The following is a 20884-nucleotide window of genomic DNA, read 5'->3' on the forward strand; positions in this document are numbered from 1 at the left end:
GGCCACTGTCGAAGGTGTCTGGAAACAGGTCGTAAGCTTGGTGTGACTGGAGCTTCAGTGGCATAAAACACTTTTTCCACTGTACCACCACAGGGTCTAGTTCTTTTCGTTTCATTTTGTTGCCACTATTAAGTCAATGGGGTTGATGGAGAGTGGTTCATAGCATCCGATATGTTCTTAGCTAATTTTTATGATCACTTGGTCGGGTTCTCTATACAAAACAAAAACAAGATCTCAAATGACCATGAAAACATGATTCACCCAGTTGGAGCAGGGTTACTCCTATTACATGCTCTCAAAAAGTTAAATTTCGAACTTATGTTTTTCTTTCAGATAGGGTAATTGGTATTTCATTGAAAAAAGGTGTCTGAAGATTCCGTATATTCCTCATATAATAATAAAGGGAATCCTGTCTGGCATCTGGCGCATTCAAATCATACAAAGCAACTTAAATATGCAATGTAGAGACACCTTAAGAAAGTGACCTTTGTGATGCAGCTTTGTCATGAAAGATTGCGCCCGAATGACACATGAGGATTCACACTGGAGAGAAGCCTTTCAAGTGTGACCCGTATGATGCAGCTTTCTAACGAAAGAATGATCTCAACCCATGAAGACCCATATTGGGGAGAAACTTTTCAAATGTGACCTGTGTGATGCAGCCTTCTCAGGAAAGAGTGCTCTCAAATATCACGTGATGGCCCATACTGGAGAGAAGACGTTCAAGTGTGACCTGTGTGATGCAGCTTTCACAGGAAAGAGTGCTCTCAAATATCACATGATGACCCACACTGGAGAGAAGCCTTTCAAGTGTGACCTGTGCAATGCAGCTCTCTCAGGAACGAGTGCTCTCAAATATCACATGATGACCCATACTGGAGAGAAGCCTTTCAAGTGTGACCTGTGCGATGTAGCTCTCTCAACAAAGAGTGCTCTCAAATATCACGTGATGACCCACACTGCAGAGAAGCCTTTCAAGTGTGATATCTGCAATGCATCTTTCTCAGGAAAGAGTGCTCTCAAATACCACGTGATGACCCACACTGGAGAGAAGCCCTTCAATTGTGATGTGTGTGGTGCAGCTTTCTTACAAAAGTGCGTTCTCAATCGACATGTAATGACCCACACCGGAGAGAAGCCTTTCCAATGTGACCTCTGTGATGCAGCTTTCTCACAAAAGAGTAGTCTCAGACCACACATGATGACCCACACCGGAGAGAAGCCTTTACAATGTGACCTGTGCGATTCATCTTTCTCAAGAAAAAGTAGTCTCAAACATCATATGATGACCCACACTGGAGAGAAGCCTTTCAAATGTGACCTGTGTGATGCAGCTTTCTCAGTTAAGAGTAATCTCAAACAACACGTGGTGACCCACACTGGAGAAAAGCCATTCAGGTGTGACTTGTGTGGTGCCACATTCTCACAAAGTCGTAATCTCAAACGACATGTGGTGATTCACACTGGAGAGAACCATTTTAAGTGTGACTTGTGTGGTGCAGTTTTCTCAGTAAAGAGTACTCTCACACGACATGTGGTGACCCACATGTGAGAGAAGCCCGTCAAGTGTTACCTGTGTGATGCAGCTGTCTTGGAATATATATATATATATATATATATATATATATATATATATATATATATATATATATATGAGTGAAAAGGTGGTAGAGAAATACGGGTTAGAGCGAGAACACTGTATTACTGACGTTTCGACTACAAGTCTTCTTCAGAGTGACAGACAGCGTGTGTGTACATCATATATACTCTCTTTATGGCTCATCCGGCTGGACGTTTCAGCAAGTCGCATGCCGATTGGCCCGATACTCCCTCCACCACAACCAATCTGGCGGCTGCAAATGACAAGTTAACGAACCCTTCTCTGTGGTTGCTGACCTTTCCCAGTGTTATGCACGCGGACTCGACCAGCTTTCTCATTCTCCTTTGAAGTCCGGTGCAGATCGGGCGTGCTTCTTCCCATTCTGGTAAATGTCCGTGTGTGTCCACATGTACTACCAGTGAATTTGAAGTCCTGTGATGTCGTAGGTCGTTCTTGTGTTCTCCTAGTCTTTTTGTCAACCCCCGTGACGTCTCACCGTAATATGTTGCAGGACATCCACTACATGGTATTCCGTATACTATGCTATTTTCGTTGGTGTGTTGTTCTTGTTTGTTACTTAGGACGTCTTTTATTTTGCGCCCGGATTTATACGCTATTTGGATGCCGGCTTTAGATAACGTATTGGTTATGGCTTTTGCTTCCTTTGCGAAAGGTACTACTAGGTATTTTATTGAAGCTTTGTCACTTTTCGGTCTTGCGTAAATTTCTTCCGCTTTCCTTCTCAATTTGGATAGTAGTCCTGCTGGGTACATAAGCTTGTGGAAGACATTAAATATGTAGGACATCTCCTCTTCTACATATTCTTTGTTGCATATCCTCAATGCTCTCAGATAGAAACCTATTATCATACCTGTTTTTGTGCGTGTGCTGTGATGGGATAAGTAGTGTATGAAGTCGTCTTTGTTCGTGGGTTTTCTGTATACTGAAAACTTTACATCCGAAAATAGCATAGTATACGGAATACCATGTAGTGGATGTCCTGCAACATATTACGGTGAGACGTCACGGGGGTTGACAAAAAGACTAGGAGAACACAAGAACGACCTACGACATCACAGGACTTCAAATTCACTGGTAGTACATGTGGACACACACGGACATTTACCAGAATGGGAAGAAGCACGCCCGATCTGCACCGGACTTCAAAGGAGAATGAGAAATCTGGTCGAGTCCGCGTGTATTTCAGTTGTAAAGGTCTGCAACAACAGATTAGGGTTCGTTTACTTGGCTTTTGCAGCCGCCAGATTGGTTGTGGTGGAGGAGGGAGTATCGGGCCAATCGGCATGCGACTTGCTGAAACGTCCAGCCGGATGAGCCATAAAGAGAGTATATATGATGTACACACACGCTGTCTGTCACTCTGAAGAAGACTTGTAGTCGAAACGTCAGTAATACAGTGTTCTCGCTCTAACCCGTATTTCTCTACCACCTTTTCACTCATCTGTCCAACCTTCACAACAATATATATATATATCAGTATTTGGGGGGGATAAAAGTGCTATAAGGATTCTAAGTAGAGCACTCCAGTTGACAGGTCAGTGCCAAGTAGAATACCTTGGTTTTTGTGTTATCCTCGGCAATTTGCATTTATTATTCCGAACTATGTGTTCTTGTCATTATTTGCACTTCATGTACATTGATTCATTGCCAAATAAAATCTATCTATCTATTTACCAAGTATCCCCAACACAAAACAGATTAATTGTATTTAGAATTAGTAGAGTTGTGGCCTCTGGTTGTCCATTGGCTAGTTATGGAATAAGATAAGGAGGGGAAAGAAATCTGTGTATGTGTCTTCTATATGTATAAATATATTTTCATTATGGCCAACGGATCGCACTACAGCATCATAACTCATATTCTCATGACAATGCTTAATTGACTTAGTGATTTTTCTTATTCACTTATATCTAGAATGCACATTCTCGTGGCAGTGCTTAATTGACTTACTCATTTCTCATATTATTCAATTACACCTCTAATTTGTATATTATCATGCCAGTGCCTTATATCTTCAGTCATGCGACCTGCTAAAATTCTTCCACAAGTGTATTATCTTATAGGTTTAATTATAATATTGAACTTAGTTCCAAGCTGCTGTATTCAGTTATAACTATATTTTGTTTATTCATGGAAAATATTATAAGATATAAGTAAATAAAAACAATATGAAATTTACTTCTCATTTCATTCAAATAAAAAGAAAATCCATTACACCTTTACCTACTACAAATAATAATTCTTCAATTTTTGGTAATGTATATTTCTCACAATGAAGATTTTTATTCACAACTTTGAAATCCCCACAAATTCTCATTTCTACCTTGTTTTCTTTCAAAACGGGAACAATGGGGACTGCCCATTCACTATATGAGATAGGTTCTATCATACCAACATCTACCAATCTCATTAAGGCATCTTCAATCATTCCTTTTTAAACATGTGAAACCATACGTGTTTTCAAAAGCTTTGCCTTCACATCACTTTTAAGATACAATTTACCCTAACGACATGAAAAGAGTTTACCAGTACATACACATACATACATATAGCAAGGCTTTTTCCCCCTTACAAGGGGGGTAGCCAAAAAGGAAAAGTCATAAAATCATTCCCACACACATACACAATAGTTATAAATCATGCCTTCCACCTTTACGTCGTCCATTCTTGTAACTCTAGATTCATCACCTATACCAGCCAGATAGATACCCATTTTATTCATAAGACATGCCCACCTAAAAGGGTACAGCATAATATTATATTGAACCTGAAGTACTACATACATATACCAAGGCTTTTTCCCCCTTACAAGGGAGGTAGCCAAAAGGGAAAGGCATAAAATCATTCCCACCCATTCCATCCCTAAATACACTCCACACCCCCTCCACCCTCGCTCTTATCTTAGCACCTCCTGGATGACGGGTCATCCCTGCACCTTGTCCACTGCCCTGGCTCAGACGCAGTGTCGCAAGACACAGCACATCCACAGCAAGGCCGCTTCATCAAATCGACGACCCCCCCCCCTTCCGTCCCCCCATGCATAAAAGGAGAAGACAGGGAGAAATCCCCTCGGGCTGTGTCAAATTTTGCTCACGCATACTACCTCACCCCCCATCCCCCCGCCCATTCCACCTCATGCAATCACAACATCATCCATATACAACCACTCCCCATTCACCCCTGTCTTCTGTCCTCTCCCATCCTTCCTCAACAGACATTCCCCTCTTCCCCAAAGCCCCCTTCACCCCATCCATCCACCTCATCCTAGGACGTCCCCTCATGTTCACTCCCTCCACATCTGCCTTCCATACCTCTTTTACTAGTCTTTCTTCACTCATTCTTTCCATGTGTCCAAACCATACTAATACTCTTTCGTCAACCCTATCTCCCAACTCCCTTTCCACCCCTGTTCTCCTCCTCACCTCCTCATTTCCCACTCTATCTAGCCTAGTAACCTCAATCATACTTCTCAGACACCTCATCTCAAACACATTCAAACTCCTTCTCTCTTCCTTTCTTATGTTCCATATTTCTGCCCCATACAGTGCTGTTGGCACAATCACTCCTTCATACAGTCTCCTCTTAGCATCCATTCCCAAATGTCTATTCCTCATTACACTTTTTTAATCCACCAAGGCATTTACTTGCTTCTCTCAATCTACATTCTACTTCCACCTTCACCTTTTCCTGCCACATTTGCACCCAAGTATCTAAATTTATCCACTTCCTCCAGTCGCTCTCCCTTAATGCTCACTTCCAGTCAACTGCCACTTTCACCCCTTGTACATCTCATCTCCTTACTTTTACCCACATTTATCTTCAGCTTTCTTCTTTCACACACTCTCCCAAACTCTGTCACCAGCTTCCTCAATCCCTCCTCCGAATCTGCCACAAGTGCAGTGTCGTCCGCAAACAACAGCTGGCTCACCTCCCACTTTTCTCCATTTTCTTTAACCATCTCCAATCCCTGACCCACTACCCTTGCATTTACCTCTCGCACTACCCCATCCATGTATAAGTTGAATAGCCAGGGCGACTTAACGCATCCTTGACGAAGTCCCACCTTTACCTCAAACCACTCACTCTCTCCATTTCTAATCCTGCCACAAGCTCTACTACCCTCATAAAAACTCTTCACAGCTCCGAGAAGCTTTCCTCCTATCCCGTAAATCCGCAATACCTCCCACAGTAGCTTTCTATCTACCCTGTCATAAGCCTTTTCCAGATCCATAAAAACCCAAAAAACATCCTTACCTTTTCCTATAGCTTTCTCACATATCTGTCTTACCACAAAAATCTGATCTACACAACCTCTACCCGTCCTAAATCCACACTGTTCCTCACCAATTACTCCCTCTGTTCCTCTCCTAATCCTCTCAATCAAGATCCTCCCATAAGCCTTCCCAACTACACTTAACAAGCTAATCCCTCTGAAACTACTACATTCACACTTGTCCCCTTTTCCCTTGTAAAGTGGAACTATACAGGCACTCCTCCAGTCCTCCGGCACTCTACCCTCTCTCCAACAAACATTAAATAACCTCACCAGCCAGTCCACTATCACTGTACCTCCATTTTATTTTTTCATTTATTTTTTATTTTTTTTAGACATTCTGCATGACATCCATCCAGACCAGGTGCCTTACCTGCTTTCATCATCTTAACAACTGCCTTCACATCATCCTTCCTTATTTCTCCTCCATTTTCCTCACTCATCACGGTCATTTTCTTAGTATTTCCCACTGCAGCTATCTTTCCCTCCCTATCCTCCTTCACATTTAGCAACTCCCTAAAATATCCTGCCCATCTTCCCCTTACTGCCTTCTCTTCCATTATCATCTCTCCATCTGTACCTTTTACCTGTTCTTCTCTACTTGATTCGCCTCTTCTTCCTCTATTAATTTCTTTCCAAAACATCTTTTTATTACTTTCAAAATTTTCTGTCATACTCTTACCCCATTTCACATCTGCTATCCTCTTTGCCGCCTTAACATTTTGCTTTACTTCTCTTTTCTTTTCTTTGTACCTCTCATATGACTCCCTCATCCTATTTTGTAACCAATCTGTGAAAGCTCGCTTCTTCTACAACCTTCTTTGTTTCCTCATCCCACCATTCACTACGCTTCCTTCTATTTCCTCCTGTCCTTCTTGTTCCACACACTATCTTTGCACACTTTGTGACTCCCTCCTTGAACCATCTCCATTCTTCCTCCACTCTATCCTTCACTCCCTCCCAATCCTTCAGCTTCTTCTTGTACTCCTTCTCCTTTTCCTTTTCATTTAAAGAGTTCACTCTAAGCACCTCCCTGCCTTTTGTCCCTTTCCTCTTCCTCCATCTATCCTCCACTCTCAACTTACCTTCCAAAAAATTATCTGATGCTCCCCCACCCTCTCCCCTTAGCACATGTACATCCTTAACTCTTCCTATCATAATCCTATTTACAAATACATAATCCATTAACGCTCTATCTACCACCCTTCCATCCACCACCCTCTCCCATGTGTACTTATGCTTGACTTTCTTCCGAAACACTGTATTTGCTATCATCAACTCTCTAGACACATTTCCACCATCAACTCTCCACTACGATTCTTTCCTGGAACTCCACATTTCCCAACCACTCCATCAATTGGATCATTACCTACCCTAGCATTAAGGTCTCCCAGTATTATTACATTGACATTTTTCCAAAATCCTCTATGCACTCATTTAAATCTATCCAAAAGGCCTCCCTTTCTTCTACACTCTTTTACAAAGGATTACAAAGGCGGAGCATGCCGACAGGAGACCTTTTGGTCCATATCTAGGTCGGATGTGGAAAAAAATCATAATAACAATAAAATAATAATTATAAAAAATATATATAATAATGTATGCAACAAACAAAATACATAAATAAATGCATAGGTATAGTTGAATAACAAACAGGTAAACAGTAAATAATAATAAATTGACACATACCTAATAATAAATGAAAATCAAACAAACAAATGACAAAGCAAAAACAAATAATATAAAATAAATTATAATCATTACAGCATCTTGCTTAGGTGTTTATCTAAATGAGTCTTAAAGCTTCGAACTGAACTACATTGCACTACCTGTGCAGGAAGTTTATTCCATTCATTAACTACACGGTTGGCAAAGTTGTTTCTACCTACTTCCAAATTGAATCTATTTCCGGATAGTTTGAGACCATTGTTTCTTGTCTGATTCTCATTCAATGTGAAAATTTTGTCACTTTTGATGTTGTCAATTCCCTTTAAAATCTTAAAGACCTGTATCAAGTCACCTTTGAGTCTACGTTTTTTTTTTTTTAGGGAAAACAGTTTCATATGTTTTAGTCGATTTTCGTATGATTTATTTTTGATATTTGGAATCTGTTTTGTGGCTCGCCGTTGTACTTTTTCCAGTCTGTCAATGTCTTTAATGAGATTCGGTGACCATACAGAAACAGCATATTCCAAATATGGACGAACTAACGATTTATATAGCTTGTTAATGAGCGATGGACTTTTGAAATCAAAAGATCGCGCAATCAGTCCTAGAATCTTACTGCTTGGATGATTTGAGGTCGTTACTGATAATTACGCCGAGATCTTTTTCACTATCCACTCTTCTCACTGCCAGGCCCATATGCACTTACAAAAACCCACATCTCCTTTCCCAATTTCACCTTCATTCACATTATCCTTGAGAAAACCTCTTTCCACTCCACTACACATTTACCTATCTCTTCACTTACTAGTATAGCCACCCCTTCCCTCCCTTGCCCTCTCTTCACTCCTGATAACCTCCCACTTACACTCCCAAACTTACACTCGCCCTTCCCTTTCAACTTAGTTTCACTCAAAGCCAACACATCCATCTTTCTTCTCACAAACATACTACCTATCTCCTCCCTTTTACTTTCATCTGTACCACATCCACGCACATTAAAAGACCCAAACCTTAGGGTGCTGGTCGGAAAACTCCCAGACCCTCTTATGCTTTTTTTTTTTTTTTTTTTTTTTTTTTTTTTTTTTTTTTTTTTTTTTTTTTTTTTTTTTTTTTTTTTTTTTTTTTTTTTTTTTTTTTTTTTTTTACATATTAATATGTTTTTTCTATTTTCGTATGATTTAATTTTGATGTTTGGAATCAGTTTTGTGGCTCGCCGTTGTACTTATTTCCAATCTGTCAATGTCTTTAATGAGATTCGTTAACCATACGGAAACAGCATATTCCAAATGTGGACGAACTAACGATTGCATGTATTATTTGATCCTTAGTGAACTATTAATAGATTAAAATGTTATAAGAATTTTATTCATGATTTTTCATACTCAATGGAAGTTCAATTTGTTAAGTACTTGTATGTTGGAGATGATTGCTGGAGAACTTTGATAAGATTGTAATGTTGTAATTAAGAAAATACACACATTCAATAAGCAAGATGAGTTTAATTGCCACCACCTGATTTTTTTTTATTTGTGTGTGTGTGTATATATATATATATATATATATGTATATATATATATATATATATATATATATATATATATATATTTGGATGATGGAGAACATAAACACAGGGGAAGGCTCGGAACCCTATGCACTCTAACGTTTCGTTCGCGTAGAACTTCTTCAGAGAGTGTATGTAGAACTGCAATTGGAGTTTATGTACTAAATCTAATTATCTTTTCGGACACTTGGGAAAGGTCGTTTTTCTGGCGTGTTTTAGAATTAAAATACTAGTTTCTTTAGCTAAATTGATAAACCCTCCTCGATGATTCGATGAATTATTAGTAGAAATATATGCTGATTCAACAATTCTTCTAGTGAATTTATCAAAACCTTTATGTAGCACTTCAGCTTCTCTCCAGTTTGGTAAATGATCGAATTTTTCCGCATGAACTACTAAAGAATTAGATGTCCTATGTGCTTTAGTAGTTCATGCGGAAAAATTCGATCATTTACCAAACTGGAGAGAAGCTGAAGTGCTACATAAAGGTTTTGATAAATTCACTAGAAGAATTGTTGAATCAGCATATATTTCTACTAATAATTCATCGAATCATCGAGGAGGGTTTATCAATTTAGCTAAAGAAACTAGTATTTTAATTCTAAAACACGCCATAAAAACGACCTTTCCCAAGCGTCCGAAAAGATAATTAGATTTAGTACATAAACTCCAATTGCAGTTCTACATACACTCTCTGAAGAAGTTCTACGCGAACGAAACGTTAGAGTGCATAGGGTTCCGAGCCTTCCCCTGTGTTTATGTTCTCCATCATCCAAATAATTTGTCTAAAATACTTACCATATATATATATATTTATATATATGTATATATATATATATATATATATATATATATATATATATATATATATAAATTGTTTTAGACAAATGAGAGAGTGATAGGTGGGGAAGGATAAATGAACAACAACGATAGAGAAGGATTTATATGCCTTTCCAAAGCAGCTAGTCTCCTAATAATCAACGCTCTGGAAAAGACCTGACACTCGAAGCTTGGCGAGTTCCTCCCACTGCAAGTATAAAATTTGTGATCACGATGTAACATAGCGAGTCCTCTGAAGAAGGTCATAGTGACCGAAACGTTAGGACGTATTCTAAAAGCCCATCTTCATTTACCCTTCACCACCTATCACTCTCTCATATATATATGTATATATATATATATAATATATATATATATATATATATATATATATATATATATATATATATATATATATATATATATATCCTGTTAAAACCACCGTTGGAGTAGAAAAGACGAGACGGGGAATCTATATATTTCGATTGCAAGCTGCAATCCTCTTCAGTAGATACAAATAGGAGTACTTCTATTTGTATTTACTGAAGAGGATTGCAGTTTGCAATCGAAATATATATATTCCCCGTCTCCAGTCTTTTCTACTCCAACAGTGGTTTTAACGTGATTGACAAATGTGTGATTACATTTTCCACCTAATATATATATATATATATATATATATATATATATATATATACATATACATATATATATATGTATATATATATATATATACGGTTGTGTTGGTGTGGTGTAGAATTATATTTTGTTGTTTTGTTATTTATTGTATTATCTATATTATGTATTTATATTATAAGATTTGGTTGTGTTGTATATCGCAGATGCGATGCGCGCCTTTGTTTTTGGCGCGAATTGGAAAGCGTGGCGTCAGTATCTAAGCAGCCTTGTAAGCCGGCGCACGCAATTGTGATTGTATCAGTTTGTGTGTATCTAAATATAACATTTAACTCTTAATTTTGCGCACTCATTAGCCACCCCGATACACGATGAGAAACCTGTCCAATGTGACACAGCTTTCTCACAAAAGGTCTCTCAAATATGTGATGACCCACACAGGAGAGAAGCCCTTCAATTGATATATTTGTAATGCAGCTCTCTCAACAAAGGTTGCTCTCAAATGTCACGTGATGACCCCCACTGGAGGAAAAAAAAAAAAAAATCCAATGTGATATGTGTGATGCAGCTTTCTTGCAAAAAGCTTCTCTCAAATCTCACATGATGACTCACACTGGAAAAAAGTCTCTCAAATGTGACTTGTGTGAGGTAGCTTTCTCAAGAAAGTATTCTCTCGAAAGTCACTTGATGACCCACACAGGAGGGTAGCCTTTCAAATGTGACCTGTCCAATGCAGCTTTCATAACAAAGGGTAAGCTTAAAAAAAAAAAAAAAAAAAAAAAAATCTCACGGGAGAGCCCTTCAAGTGTGATCTTTGCGATGCAGCTCAAGAAAGAGTGCTCTCAAATATCACTTGAAATCCCACACTGGAGAAAAGCCTTTCAAATATGAACAGTGTGAGGTAGCTTTAAAAAAAAAAGAATAAATAAAAAATAAAAAAAAATATATATATATATATATATATAAATAAAAATATAGATATATACATATATATATATATATATATATATATATATATATATATATATATATATATATATATATCACATGACGGCCCACGCTGGAGGGACTCCTTTCACGTGTGACGTGTGTGATGCAGCTTTATCAACAAAGTACACGTGCTCTCGAATATCACGTGACGACCCGCACTGGGGAGACGCCTTTCGAATGTGATATGTGCAATGGAGCTTTCTAACAAAAGAGTGCTGTCAAATATCACGTGATTATCCACACTGGTGTGAAGCCTTTTCAAGTGTGACATACATGGTCACTATTGTGCAGCTGTATCAGCTTTTCTTCCGCTCTTCGGACTTCGTTTACTCCCACTTGATGTTGTCTAGTTCTTCCATTAAGCTCTCCAGCCTGTGGTCTTCTGATCGCGTTCTTACGTTGTAAGTATAGATCTTCATTTTCTTCATGCTATTTGATGGCCAAAACTTTGATCTGCTTACTCAAATTCGGTGGCACATTGCCCGTGAGCACACAAGGTAATGTGGTTGGACCTTTAGGAGACGATGTTCCAACAGGAACGCCCGGTTTTCTTTTGGTTATGCAATTCATGGTTTCAACGAAGGAATGTTGGTAGTAATTTCACCTTCCTGTCAACTGGTGTGTGGTGAGCTGTTTCTCTGGTGTCACCTTATCATATTCGGTGGAGTCCTATATATTTAGTATGCCCAGAGATTTCCTCTCCATCGACATAACTTATGTAGTCATTAAAAGATTCTCAAGCCTGTCCACCATGTCGATGGGAAGGGGTAAAATACAAGAGATAGACTGCCATTATGGATGTCTATGATAAGTCAATTTGGTTAACATACAGCATGTTGTTCTTTGAAGAGTAAACATTAATATAGAATTCTTTCAGTTCTTTATTTTTGCTGTCTGAATGCATGTTTATGTATGTAACATGTACAGTGCGCTTGAAAAATAGCCTTCATTACATTATATGGTTGACGAATCAATACTTCTAAGTATATTTTGTATGTTTTACAAAATATTGTATTTCATCTCCTCATCATACATGTCTAATTTAGGCTAAAAATATCGACAATATAACAAAAATCCTTTATTTTTTGAGAATTGCAAATGGCCGTGCAGTTACATGCGTGTATCCATTTTGTTTACATTTCTTAATTAAGAGGACTACCATTTCGTCATCCGCGGAACTAAAGTCCAATTTCAGAACTGCGTTGCCTAATCTCTCAATTCAATGTGCACTGAATATAATATTGTTACAAGTTCTATATATTCACTCTACAAGTCCACATATATTAATTAGATACAAACAAGTGGCATAAGAATTGGAAGCACAACCGTCGTGCAGGTAACAAGCGTTATTATGGACACTGGTCAATCGTGTACATGTATTTATAGTGTGGTTTAATGAGGCATTGTTGTATTTGTGGTCATAAATGCGCCCTCTATCCTACGTCGTTTTGTTTTTGGCTACCATTGCTTCAGTTTTCATCATTGAATTTGCATAGTTGGTGTAGTCGTAGGATGAAAAAATATAGACCCAATAATCATGTAAATGTATTTATTGATGTATTATAGCTTCAAAATTAACATTTAATTTTCTAATGTTATATCACATAGTTGTGCACTTATATATATTAAAAAAAAAAAATCTTTACCTGTTCATTAGTTGATGTTGCCAACCAGTTTTCACGATTTTTTTTTGTAATATATTTTAAGTGACCGAATAACCATAACTCAAGCTATTCCCACCATACCCCTCATTATAGTAGATGATGAAACTGAGGAGGGGGGGGGAGGTGCATGTAACCTAACCTAGGTATAGGTAATGTTTGGTTAGCAAGATTATCTTTTCTCACTCAAAGATGATAGACATATTTTTTTTTTTTTTTTCAGGCCTTTGTGTGTAGGGGAGGGGAGGTGTTCCTTGACAAATGAAAACTAGTAAAGGGCTAAGCAAGGATCACAGAAACATCGATTTCCAACTTCATTGATCATTGAAAGGGTGTAGACCTCTGCGAAAATTTTACTAAAATTTCTCATTTCCAGTTATCTGTGTTATTATGTCCTTCATCATACTCTCATTTGACTATCATTATCATACTTGGGTGCGAATGTGGCAGGAAATGGAAGAATGGAGTTGGAGGTAGAATGTAGATTGAGAGTGACTTAATTCTCTGTTAATTTTCACCTTGTCAGTCTCTGTTTTTCTAGTTTCTATGCCATATAATTTTAACATTTTTCAGTCGTCCATTTTCTTCTTTTTTTTCCTTTAAACTTGTTTGGTACAAGTTGTTTGTTCTCTTACCTTGTTGTACTTTGGTTAATGCTTTAGTATTTTTGTATATTTTCATCACACTTCTAAAATATTAGCAAGTAATATACTTTACATCGGAATGTTCTAGAAATAGTATAAAATTTTTGTTATTTTGTTGATTTATATGTAAGTTTGCTGCAAATATCACACAAGTTGCTTGTAACTCATTTGGACTGGTTGTTTTTACTGAATAAGTATAATTCTAACCATATGCCTTGTTTTAGTATTTGATGGAAGATAGGGACTCTAACCTATTCTTGGTATAGGTAGGGACATGTTAGGATACATTGAACAGAAGTTCTCACACAGAAATGTCAAAAATTAACAATTTATATTTTTTCTGTATGCTTCTGGTGGTATTTCCACAGAATATCACTTGTTTTCCCTCCAACTGTGGCATTAGGGGATGGGGGGGATTCACTGCGAAATAGAAAACAAGTTATTTGCTGTAGAAAGAAATATCAGATTCTAATGAATCTCAGATGTTGATTTATGACATCCTTCATTGTTGTATGTATGTGAGTAGTGATCCTAACCAAATTTTGACAAAAATTCTTATTTTTATGTTATTGTATTCTACATTATACACCAATATCTTTTTCGTGTCCTCTATCTCTTTGCAGTATTTATTGAACTACATCAGTGTTGCTATTTGCTCAACTTTCTATTTCATTCTTATTCCTTTATTTTTTCTTCTTTGATATGAGTTGTTTTCCCTTCCCCCACTGCACTTTTGTTAATACCCCACTGTATTTGTATACACTCATGTTACTCAAAAAGTTAGATGTCAAACTTGTCATATATTTTCTTTCAGGTGTATGGTAAACATCAGCATTTAATCGGAAAGGGGTATCTGAAGATTCCTTAAATTTGTCATATAACAAAGAGAATCCTGTGTGGCGTCTGCAACATACCTGTCTCACGAGTCATCCTAAATATCACATGATGACCCACGCTGAAAAGGAACTATCCGAATATGACTTTTGATGCAGCTTTCTCTTGAATTAGTGTTCTTGAATAACAAGTGATGTCGCACACTGGAGAGAAGCCTTTCAAGTGTGACCTGTGCGATGCAGCCTTCACACGAAAGAATAATCACAAACGACACATGGTGACCCATACTGCAGAGAAGCCCTTCAAGTGTGACCTCTGCGATGCAGCTTTCTCAAGAAGGACAGGTCTTAGGGATCACATGATAACCCACACTGGAGAGAAGCCTTTTAAATGTGATATGTGCAATGGAGCTTTCTCAGGAAAGGGTGCCTTCGAACGACATGTCATGAGCCACACTGGAGAGAAGCCTTTCCAATGTGAGTTGTGTGAAGCAACCTTCTCACGAATGAGTTATCTCAAATATCACCTCATGACCCACACAGGAGAGAAGCCTTTCAAGTGTGACCTGTGCGATGCAGCTTTCTCGGGAAAGAGTGCTCTCAAATATCACGTGACAACCCACACTGGAGAGAAGCCTTTCAAGTGTGACCTGTGTGATGCAGCTTTCTCTCAAAAGTGTAATCTCAAACTACATGAGGTGACCCACACTGGAGAGAAGCCTTTCAAATGTGACCTGTGTGATGCAACTGTCTCACAAAAGAGTTATCTCAAATATCATATGTTGACCCACACTAGAGAGAAGCCTTTCAAGTGTGACTTGTGTGATGCAGCTTTCCCGAGAAAGAATGCTCTCAAATATCACATGATGACCCACACTGGAAAGAAGCCTTTCAAGTGTGACCTGTGCGATGCAGCTTTCATAACAAAGGGTAATCTCAAAGAACACATAATGACCCACACTGGAGAGAAGCCCTTCAAGTGTGACCTTTGTGATGCAGCTCATTCAACAAAGAGTGCTCTGAAATATCACGTGAAGACCCACACTGGAGAGAAGCCTTTCAAGTGTGACCTGTGTGATGCAGCTTTCTCACAAAAAAGTGTGCTCAGATATCATGTGATGACCCACACTGGAGAAAAGCCTTTCAAATGTGACCTGTGTGATGCAGCTTTCACAAGAAAGACTGCTCTCAAACGTCACGGTATGGTCCACAGTGGAGAGAAGCCTTTCAAGTGTGACCTGTGCCATTCAGCTTTCTCAACAAAGAGTACTCTCAAATGTCACGTGATGACCCACACCGGAGAGAAGCCCTACAAGTGTAACCTCTGCAATGTAGCTTTCATAACAAAGAGTAATCTCAAAAAACACATAATGACCCACACAAGAGAGAAGCCCTTCAAGTATGATCTTTGTGATGCAGCTCAAGAAAGAGTGCTCTCAAATATCACTTGAAGAAGACCCACACTGGAAAAATGTCTTCAAATATGACCCGAGTAAGGTAGCTTTCTCACAAAAAAGTGAGCTCAGATATCACGTGATGACCCACACTGGAGAAACGCCTTTCAAGTGTGACCTGTGTTATGCAGCTTTCTCAACAAAGCATGCTCTCAAGTATAATGTGACGACCCACATTGGAGACACGCCTTTCAAATGTAACCTGTGCGATGCAGCTTTCTCAAGAAAGCATTCTCTCGAATGTCACGTGATGACCCACACTGGAGAGAAGGCTTTTGAGTGTGATATGTGCAATGAGGCTTTCCCACAAAAGAGTGCTCTCAAATATCATGTGTGATTACCCATGTTGGTGTGAATCCTTTTTAAGTGTGGCCTGTGCATTACAGCTTTCTCAAGAAAGTATTTTCTCAAAGATCACTTGGTGACAGACAGTGGAGAGTCATTTCAAGTGTGAGCTGTGCTATACAGCTTTCTCAGAAAAAAAGTAATCTTAGACATCATGTGGTGACCCATGAAGGACTTATTTGAGATGTCATGTAGTGACTTACACTTAACCCATTCAACTCCGATGACAAGATGTCTTGTCATTTGGTCAAATAAAACAAAAAATCATAATAAAACAACAAAATGTTTGATGATCAAACAGCACCAGAAAAATATGACGTCATCAGTCCTCCTCGAGGAGGAGGACTGATGACATCATATTTTTCTGGTGCTGTTTGATCATCAAACATTTTGTTGTTTTATTATGATTTTTTGTTTTATTTGACCAAATGACAAGACATCTTGTCATCGGAGTTGAATGGGTTAACCACAAAAGGTTAATCTCATCTTTTGTGTGATGACCCACACTGGTGAGAGGTCACCTCAGTGTGACCTGAGTAATTTAACTTTTCTGTATGATTGTACATTCAGCTGTTAAGTATTGATACACTGTTACCTGTTTGGTTGATGAGTCGCCCTGCACCCATACTCTCAGTTTTAAAAGTTAGTTGGTGTACTCACAGTTGTGTAGATATTTAAGTGACCTTGGAATGGCCTATTTTGTAATTACATTTTGCTTGTTCATAATTAAAGTCTTGACTGTTCCATAAAGTGCATGTAATTACTAAAAACTGTTTAGAATATTAGAGAGTTTCATGACACATTATGATGGATACAGTTCTATTTACCTTAGCATTGTGCAAAATTGGCTGGAGTATATGCCGTTGTTACTTGAAATTTGTTACTGTAAATAAAACTATGACTATATATTGAGCCGTGATTATTGAATCCCTGGAGATACAACACCCATATTTTAATGAAATCTTTTCAAGAGTGATTTAAGATGTTAATTGAAGGGGTTGGCACCCCCGGGGGCAGGGTCAAAAGGTGCACGCAGTTGCCACGGGTGTGAAGGTGTGTGTAAGTGAAATGGGGGGGGGGGCGAAGCAAGCAGGACTGTGCTAGGATTTAGCAATAGGAATAGTTAGGTTAGAGTGATTAAGATAAATGGTGCAAAATCAACGAGGAAGTGAAGACTGAAGCAGGAAGTGGGATTTCTGCGGAAATCATATAAGTTATCGACAATATCCCCAGAGCAAGTTTTGTAGACTTTTACCATGTAAAACTGAAAATGTACCCATTTTAGAATACATATTGTTGTTGAAAATTTAAAAGAATTGATGTGAGGACCCCAAGCGATTCAAATTAAATCAAGTGTTATTTTTCTGTTTATTATTATTTTGCAACTTTTAAGACTAGACGAGTGTTAAAATCATGATTGGTGTCAAAACTAGAAAAAGTGCACATATGTTTATACTTAGTTCACTAGAGGCCAGGTAAGGTAAAACAAATCTTAAAACAGTATCATCTGCGATTGGTTAAGAGTTGCTTGTGTGTGGGGTGGAGGTTATCTGAGTGTTGGTTCATGTGTGTCTGGTAATTGGACCTAATCAGTGTCTATATTTTGATCTTGTGATTTGACACATTCTTACTCCCCTTATCTGTTTTACTTAAATTAGCTTTCGAGGCCTCCATTTTGTATTCAGTTGTGCTATTTTGTGTTTCCTGTTCCTCTGAGATGAACCTCAAGCAGGACCTAAATTTGTCCTTTTTGGGGCCTGTCTAAAAAGAATTATATGAATTGCGTTAAGTATACTAAAACAGTGAGAACTGAAGGTTACAATAACCAATGATGTATTGTCGTTGTCACTTTATGTAGTTGCAGGTTGGAGCCGCAGTGCACATGTACAATACAAAATATCAATGAAGTGCGCATTTGAGTCTGAGACTCTGATTCTAACAGTCTGTGGAAAATGATTTGGATTTATTACTAAAAGTAGAAAAATATTACATTCAATTTACACACTATGCCATTGTGATGTGGATACTGACAACACAGGAGAATTTTATGATGCAGTCAAGGCCTGCTACATTCACAATATTATGAACGAATTATATGAAGAGTATGGGATTGGGGAAGCAATTATCAATACTCCTGAGATGATAGATAAATCATATTGAGGAACGTTATCTCAAGTTGTTCAGTAAATCTGAGGGCTCTTTCACAAATCTGAGGAAGGTGAGTGCTTATGTTTTCTCTCTTCCATGTAGTAATGTTCACACGGAACGAGTTTTTTCAATTGAGGACCACAGTGGAAATAAGTCTTTTGACTTTCTGTGCCATCCTCGGATGTACAAGTATATGTACAATGTATAATATTGAGTCTTATATGTATTGTACTTATTGTATGTATGATTGTATCCAAATAAAATTCAATTCAATTCAATGAAGAACTTGGAGAAAATGAGAATAACCGTCAACAAGTCGACTACACATGTGTAACACTAAATATGTAACAACTCAGAGGAGTGTCAAGCCACAAGCAAAAGATTAAAGATCCATGACCAACAGAAGACTGAGATGGATGTAGGGGATATGGTATGCAGGCTGCTTTAGTTTGTGAAGTAGCTTAATTTAGCATACAGTATGTTGTTTAATCAGGAGTAAATTTTTATATTCTATTGCCATATATTTGATATAGTCTATGCATTTTTTATATTCCAACTCCTCAATAAACATGTTTAAATTAAGTTAAAAGTAAATGTCAGAAAAAAAAAAAAATCTTTGTTTACATTCTTGGAGACCGCCACTTAGTCTTCCTTGGTACGAAAATCCAATTTAAGAAATGGCGTAGAATTTGGAAAGATAAATCATACAGGTAATAAGGAATTGTTATTCTAGGCATTCGTCATGTATTGTGTGATAGAGGTTATTTTCCTTATCTGTTCATTACTTGATGTTGCCTGGGTAAGAGTGCGGGGTGATCTAATAAAGGTGTTCAGTGGTGCCACAAACAAGGTCATCATATTAAGACAACAGGGAAGGACTCACAGTAGTTGATTCAAACTGGACAAATTTACATTTAAAAAGGATATAGGCAAGAATGATTTTACTAATAAGGTGGTTAATGAATGGAATGTACTTAGTAACCATGTAGTGAACGCTGAAAATATCAGTTAATTTAAGAAACTGTTATACAACTTTATGGATGGGGATAACAGGTGGTAATGTACATGGAACTGCCTAGTGTCGTCCTTATGTCGACTTGCTAGGAAAAACCACCCGCTCGCGCGGGATCGGTTTTTGTGGGAGGGGAAGAATGTAAGAAAATGAAAAGATAGTAGTGTATAAAAGAGGGCTATTGTCAAATGCGCTTTTTCGTGAGCGAATAGGGGTGGTTCATGGTCGTGGCTCGGGAGAAATGGGCAGGGAACTTGGACGGCGGCGCCGACGCCTGGAATTAAAATCACCAAAAGTTGAGAAATAGCAGGAGGCGTAGTAGTAACGAAAGGTTGAGAAACGGACAAATCTTTAGTGGGAGGTAAACTGAAATGAGAAGATGTAGTATAAGAGAAAGTTAGAAAGGAAGCGAATTTTAGGCGAAGAAAAAGTACGTGCACATGTTTGTGCGTGGGGCGTGGTTATAATCGTGAGAGGTGTGTGTATGTATCTTGCGGAAAGTGAGTAGAGTTCACTACCCGCGTGTGGCGATGCTGATTAACCCCAGCTAGGTAGTGCGGTCCTGATTAACCCCAGATTGGGCTTGAGCGGTCCTGATTAGCCTCAGGTTAGGCTCGAGCGTTGAACAGGCGATATTTGAAGCTTAGTCAAAAGAGTGAATCTGATGGCGGTGCGGGAGGGGCAGGCGGGCGGGTGTTGTTTTATCTTTCTCCTTCCAAACACAACTCTGAAAGCAGACAATTACGTGACTTGGGAGTTGTGTGTAAATGTCAGAAGTGTAAACCCGCTCGCCAGCGTCAGCTAAGAGGTCAGGCGTGGGTGCTGGCCGGTCGACAGGAAAGGTCCCATATATCCTCCCCCACGACCGGCCGGCGAAGAGTTAAGGGCTCTGAATCAGAGTTGGATTAAGGGCGACTTCTGCTAAGCCAGCAATAAAGTGTGCATGTATCTTTTCATCCAAGCACAACTCTGAAAGCAGAGAATTGCGTGACTTTGGAAATGTGTGTAATTGTCTTTGGTGTAAACCCGCTTGCCGGCGTCGACGAAGAGGTCAGCCTTGTGCCAGACCGGCAGCAGCAAAGGAAAAAAGTCTCCTCCGCCGCGACCGGCCGGCGAAGATTGCTGGGCGCTTGTTGAGAGAGCTGGAACGGAGAGAGACATCTGACCTTTGCTGAGTCGGAGTTGGTTATGTTATTTTGCAGTCTCTTTTTTTATGTAC

General features: G+C 38.6%; 1 protein-coding gene across 1 annotated transcript; it reads left to right on the forward strand.

The window, feature by feature from the left end:
- The first annotated feature begins 342 nt into the window (after positions 1–342).
- Positions 343–1626, forward strand: LOC143030777 (uncharacterized). The gene has a single exon (XM_076193992.1). The coding sequence runs from the start codon at positions 611–613 to the stop codon at positions 1550–1552; it is 942 nt and encodes a 313-aa protein (XP_076050107.1). The 5' UTR covers positions 343–610; the 3' UTR covers positions 1553–1626.
- The last annotated feature ends 19258 nt before the right edge of the window (positions 1627–20884 follow it).

The sequence above is a fragment of the Oratosquilla oratoria genome, chromosome 12, assembly GCF_046742065.1.
Source record: "Oratosquilla oratoria isolate Oo_2021 chromosome 12, ASM4674206v1, whole genome shotgun sequence".
Taxonomy (NCBI): Eukaryota; Metazoa; Arthropoda; class Malacostraca; order Stomatopoda; family Squillidae; genus Oratosquilla; species Oratosquilla oratoria.